Below are 5,547 nucleotides of genomic sequence, written 5' to 3'. Positions count from 1 at the left end.
ATGTCTGTATGTGTGTTATAATGTCTGTGTGTGTGTTATAATGTATGTATAATGTCTGTGTGTGTGTGTTATAATGTCTGTATGTGTGTTTATAATGTCTGTGTGTGTGTGTGTTATGTCTGTGTGTGTGTGTGTTATAATGTCTGTGTGTGTGTTATAATGTCTGTGTGTGTGTTATAATGTCTGTGTGTGTGTTGTTATAATGTCTGTATGTGTGTTATAATGTTATAAAGTCTGTATGTGTGTTATAATGTCTGTGTGTTGTTATAATGTTTGTGTGTTATAATGTCTGTGTGTGTGTTATAATGTCTGTGTGTGTGTTATAATGTCTGTATGTGTGTTATAATGTCTGTGTGTGTGTGTTATAATGTATGTATGTGTGTTATAATGTCTGTATGTGTGTTATAATGTCTGTATGTGTGTTATAATGTCTGTGTGTGTGTTATAATGTCTGTGTGTGTGTTATAATGTCTGTGTGTGTGTTATAATGTCTGTGTGTGTGTTATAAAGTCTGTACGTGTGTTATAATGTTATAATGTCTGTGTGTGTGTTATAATGTATAATGTCTGTATGTGTGTTATAATGTCTGTATGTGTGTTATAATGTCTGTGTGTGTTATAATGTATAATGTCTGTGTGTGTGTTATAATGTATGTATGTTATAATGTCTGTATGTGTGTTATAATGTTGTGTGTGTGTTATAATGTCTGTATGTGTGTTATAATGTCTGTGTGTGTGTTATAATGTCTATAATGTCTGTGTGTGTGTTATAATGTATGTATGTGTGTGTGTATAATGTCTGTATGTGTGTTATAATGTCTGTGTGTGTGTTATAATGTATGTGTGTGTGTTATAATGTATGTATGTGTGTTATAATGTCTGTGTGTGTGTGTTATAATGTCTGTATGTGTGTTATAATGTCTGTGTGTGTGTTATAATGTATGTATGTGTGTTATAATGTCTGTATGTGTGTTATAATGTCTGTGTGTGTGTTATAATGTCTGTATGTGTGTTATAATGTCTGTGTGTGTGTTATAATGTATGTATGTGTGTTATAATGTCTGTATGTGTGTTATAATGTCTGTATGTGTGTTATAATGTCTGTGTGTGTTATAATGTCTGTGTGTGTGTTATAATGTCTGTATGTGTGTTATAATGTCTGTATGTGTGTTATAATGTCTGTGTGTGTGTTATAATGTATGTATGTGTGTTATAATGTCTGTGTGTGTGTTATAATGTCTGTGTGTGTGTGTTATAATGTATGTATGTGTGTTATAATGTCTGTGTGTGTGTGTTATAATGTCTGTATGTGTGTTATAATGTCTGTGTGTGTGTTATAATGTCTGTATGTGTGTTATAATGTCTGTGTGTGTGTTATAATGTCTGTGTGTGTGTTATAATGTCTGTATGTGTGTTATAATGTCTGTATGTGTGTTATAATGTCTGTGTGTGTGTTATAATGTCTGTGTGTGTGTTATAATGTATGTATGTGTGTTATAATGTCTGTATGTGTGTTATAATGTCTGTGTGTGTGTTATAATGTCTGTATGTGTGTTATAATGTCTGTGTGTGTGTTATAATGTATGTATGTGTGTTATAATGTCTGTATGTGTGTTATAATGTCTGTGTGTGTGTTATAATGTCTGTATGTGTGTTATAATGTCTGTATGTGTGTTATAATGTCTGTGTGTGTGTTATAATGTCTGTATGTGTGTTATAATGTCTGTGTGTGTGTGTTATAATGTCTGTGTGTGTGTTATAATGTATGTGTGTGTGTTATAATGCCTGTGTGTGTTATGTCTGTATGTGTGTTATAATGTATGTGTTCGTGTTATAATGTCTGTGTGTGTGTTATAATGTCTGTATGTGTGTTATAATGTGTGTGTATGTCTGTATGTGTGTGTGTGTTGTAATGTCTGTATGTGTGTTATAATGTCTGCGTGTGTGTTATAATGTCTGTGTGTGTATGTGTGTGTTGCAGCGGCCCTGACACTCCAGAGACCATTGAGCTGGAAATCAAGGTCAACAGCAACTCCAAAGAGGGCCTGATCCTGTGGCAGGGAGTGGTATGTCCTAACCTGACCACCGTACTCATGCACCCCCGGGGCAATACTCAGCACTATTTTTCATCCTTACTATCTAATCACATATTTACCAATAACCTACCATACGGAACTTTGATTCAGCACTTCCGTTTCCACTCACTGTCATTAATAACAGTAATTATAATAATACATTGGATTTGTGTCACGCTTTTCTAAGACTAAAGTGGTTCACTGGCATTCAACCGCTCTTTTCCTTTTTTGGTTGTTTCTCATGTTTTTAACTGGCTCTCACATCTCACTTCTTTCTCATTGTATTGAGATTGATTTAACTTACAGACTGGCTGTCGGTTTGGCATGTTGGCTCTGAAGCGGTACGTCACAGTTCCAGGTTCAGGCATGGTTTAGCATGTTGGCTCTGGGCGAGCCAACGTCACAGTTCCAGGTTCAGGCATGGTGTGGCATGTTGGCTCTGGCGGGCCCGTCACAGTTCAGGTTCAGGCATGGTTTGGCATGTTGGCTCTGAGCGAGCCACGTCACAGTTCCAGGTTCAGGCATGGTTTGGCATGTTGGCTCTGAGCGAGCCACGTCACAGTTCCAGGTTCAGGCATGGTTTGGCATGTTGGCTCTGAGCGAGCCACGTCACAGTTCCAGGTTCAGACATGGTTTGCCATGTTGGCTCTGAGCGAGCCACGTCACAGTTCCAGGTTCAGGCATGGTTTGGCATGTTGGCTCTGGGCGAGCCACGTCACAGTTCCAGGTTCAGGCATGGTTTGGCATGTTGGCTCTGGGCGAGCCACGTCACAGTTCCAGGTTCAGGCATGGTTTGGCATGTTGGCTCTGGGCGAGCCACGTCACAGTTCCAGGTTCAGACATGGTTTGGCATGTTGGCTCTGAGCGAGCCACGTCACAGTTCCAGGTTCAGGCATGGTTTGGCATGTTGGCTCTGAGCGAGCCACGTCACAGTTCCAGGTTCAGACATGGTTTGGCATGTTGGCTCTGAGCGAGCCACGTCACAGTTCCAGGTTCAGGCATGGTTTGGCATGTTGGCTCTGAGCGAGCCACGTCACAGTTCCAGCTTCAGGCATGGTTTGGCATGTTGGCTCTGAGCGAGCCACGTCACAGTTCCAGGTTCAGGCATGGTTTGGCATGTTGGCTCTGGGCGAGCCACGTCACAGTTCCAGGTTCAGGCATGGTTTGGCATGTTGGCTCTGGGCGAGCCACGTCACAGTTCCAGGTTCAGGCATGGTTTGGCATGTTGGCTCTGGGCGAGCCACGTCACAGTTCCAGGTTCAGGCATGGTTTGGCATGTTGGCTCTGGGCGAGCCACGTCACAGTTCCAGGTTCAGGCATGGTTTGGCATGTTGGCTCTGGGCGAGCCACGTCACAGTTCCAGGTTCAGGCATGGTTTGGCATGTTGGCTCTGGGCGAGCCACGTCACAGTTCCAGGTTCAGGCATGGTTTGGCATGTTGGCTCTGGGCGAGCCACGTCACAGTTCCAGGTTCAGGCATGGTTTGGCATGTTGGCTCTGGGCGAGCCACGTCACAGTTCCAGGTTCAGGCATGGTTTGGCATGGTTTTGACAGCCCTGGTTTGATTGACTGCACTGCATGTTGCCTGGTTGTTGCTTTGCCTCTCTAACCCAAGCCCCTTCCCATCTTCCCCAGGAGTCAGTTAATGGCGCTAGCCATTTCCGCAAGATGCATGCTAGTAAAAAGGTATCCACCTCACCAAAACACCTGGTAAATATGCTATATTTCAGGATATGTACTTCATGTATAGATATATTGTAAGATGATTTGACAGTCTTACACTATATCTATACCATAACTATGGAATACATGTTTTGAACTTGTGTTGTTTTCTCCGGCTGGAGCAGCCTACTAGCTTTAATTAACAATTAAATACAATCAATCCTTAACCATAATATGTATGTTGAATAATATGCACGATGGCTGTGACAGCTACAATGCTCATTGTTATGTTGCATGTAACATTTGTTCTGTACTACCAAAAGGAGCTTGATTCAGGTTTGTGATCAAAGCCTGAATAGGTCTAAAAGTATATTTGTGTGTATCTTATACAATACTGGGAACTCCACAAGTCTTAATACAAAACCTGTGCGCTCAGTAGATGAAAAAATCCATTATGGTTTTACTGTATGATCCAGATATACAGTATGTTAGATATACTGTACAGTATATCTCCCATGCTCAACTGGCTGACCGCGGTCCGATTTGGACCCAGAATGGGGTTAATACGGACCGCGGTTCTCAACTACTCGGTTGGGCTTCGACCCGTGGTATCATATAAACACACATAAGACATGGATTCTCTGCAAAATGTGAAGAATTGTGGGAAATTAGGTTTAAAATTGCAACATTTTCTCTCCTCCAACAAAAACAGTGTGAGCAGTTTGGGGTGAGGAGGTGGGGGTTTGTTACTACGCCAAAAAATGACAATATTCATCCAGACCTTTGCCACCTAGGACATGTGTCTGACCAGACCTTCTCAAGTAGAATTTGAGTATACCTACTGTATATGCTATTTTACTGTCTGTCATTATACTGTCATAACTTTCCTATACTTTGTAATCTAAATATCTTTATTTCTAGGAACTTGGAGATCAAGGCAAGGGCAAGGACTTTATCAGTCTTGGTCTGCAAAACGGACACTTTGTCTTCAGGTAAGAAAGCATGACTGACATAACTGTGGTGGTATCCTAAGGAATATGCCCATGCTGTTCGTATATCTGATTGGTAAAGTAAATATTGTTTGCACCAGTCCTAAATAAGCACATATGGTGGGGTCCAAAATGATTGACACCTGTCATAAAGGTGAGCAAGAATGACTGCATAAAATAAATAATTAAAATACTGAGCTATATTGTATACTCATCTTTATCATGGATGTAAGTAATTTCAGGCCCCAATGTAGGTCTTTATTCTCTTCTATGTAGTCCCAGTAGTAATGCTGCTGTTGCATATTCCCTGTCTGTCCACAGCTACCAGCTGGGCAGTGGTGAGTCTCAGATCAGTCCAGAGAGCCCATCAACGATGGCAGATGGCACAAAGGTCACTGCTGTGAGGTAACTTACACAGTACATGACCTTCCAGTCTCATGCTCGTTACAGCTTGTATTATTCACCTCTTATTCCACATACAGTGGAAGATACCTGTTAATAGAATGAAAATGTTTATATAGTTTTAGTAGTGATTTATTTTCTCCTTGAATGTTCTCTGTGCTTTGTGATGAAGTGTAATGATTATACGAGTAAGCAACGTTTTCTTCTGTGTGTGTGATCAGAACTGGTAAACAGGGATATATTCAGATGAAGCCCAGGAGGAGCCATTCAACAAGGACAATCCTGAAAACAAAAGCACATCATGAGTGAACACCAAGGTAGCGTATACCTGGGTACGTGTCCTTCTTCCTGTTAGAGACATGTTGGGAAAATGTCAAGTATTAATTTTCAAGGTCTCCAAAAAGTTTGAAAGTACAGTGTT

The 5,547-nt window shown here is 41.0% G+C and overlaps 1 protein-coding gene across 1 annotated transcript; it reads left to right on the top strand.

The window, feature by feature from the left end:
- Window positions 1–1,318: 1,318 nt before the first annotated feature.
- LOC135530417 (basement membrane-specific heparan sulfate proteoglycan core protein-like) lies at window positions 1,319–5,129 on the top strand (the record flags this gene model as incomplete). Its single annotated transcript, XM_064958750.1, has 4 exons — window positions 1,319–2,065; window positions 3,709–3,783; window positions 4,657–4,727; window positions 5,046–5,129. Coding segments are annotated over exons 1-4 (344 nt in total), but the record flags the coding sequence as incomplete, so codon positions are not given.
- Window positions 5,130–5,547: the final 418 nt, after the last annotated feature.

This window comes from Oncorhynchus masou, unplaced genomic scaffold (assembly GCF_036934945.1).
Source record: "Oncorhynchus masou masou isolate Uvic2021 unplaced genomic scaffold, UVic_Omas_1.1 unplaced_scaffold_13380, whole genome shotgun sequence".
Classification (NCBI taxonomy): domain Eukaryota; kingdom Metazoa; phylum Chordata; class Actinopteri; order Salmoniformes; family Salmonidae; genus Oncorhynchus; species Oncorhynchus masou.
The sequence above is the reverse complement of the archived record's forward strand: the minus strand, read 5'-3'. Positions and strand labels throughout refer to the sequence as shown.